The sequence below is a fragment of the Fulmarus glacialis genome, unplaced genomic scaffold (genome assembly GCF_000690835.1).
Source record: "Fulmarus glacialis isolate BGI_N327 unplaced genomic scaffold, ASM69083v1 scaffold22287, whole genome shotgun sequence".
NCBI classification, from domain to species: Eukaryota; Metazoa; Chordata; class Aves; order Procellariiformes; family Procellariidae; genus Fulmarus; species Fulmarus glacialis.
In genome coordinates this window covers 844-1,178 of record NW_009225381.1, presented here as the reverse complement: position 1 = coordinate 1,178, position 335 = coordinate 844, and the positions used below count along the sequence as shown (strand labels likewise).

Below are 335 nucleotides of genomic sequence, written 5' to 3'. Positions count from 1 at the left end.
CCCGCCTCTCCCCGTGCCGCCTCGCGGGGCTCCCCTTTGCCGTGCCACATCCTGGCGCTACGGGCTGGGTGCCCCAAGGGCAGTCACTGTGCTTTTGCTGCTGTTTTCTGGTGATGCTCCTGAACCCCCTTTTTGATGCTTTCTAGGAACCGGTGAAGGCAGAGGAGGGGAGGGACATGGCCAACAGGATCAACGCCTTCGGCTACCTTGAGTGCTCGGCCAAGACGAAGGAGGGCGTGCGGGAGGTCTTCGAGATGGCCACCCGTGCAGGCCTGCAGGTCCGGAAGAACAAGAAGCGCAGAGGCTGGCCGCTGTCGTCTGCAGCCCGGGGGGGC

The 335-nt window shown here is 64.8% G+C and overlaps 1 protein-coding gene across 1 annotated transcript in view; it reads left to right on the top strand.

Annotated features, from left to right (window-relative positions):
• LOC104080172 (rho-related GTP-binding protein RhoC-like) overlaps nucleotides 1-316 on the top strand; it is a gene marked incomplete at its 3' end in the record, with an annotated part of 1,378 nt that extends 1,062 nt beyond the window's left edge. The window contains 1 exon segment of the mRNA XM_009582471.1: nucleotides 121-316. Coding sequence (XP_009580766.1) covers nucleotides 121-316 — 196 coding nt within the window.
• Nucleotides 317-335: the final 19 nt, after the last annotated feature.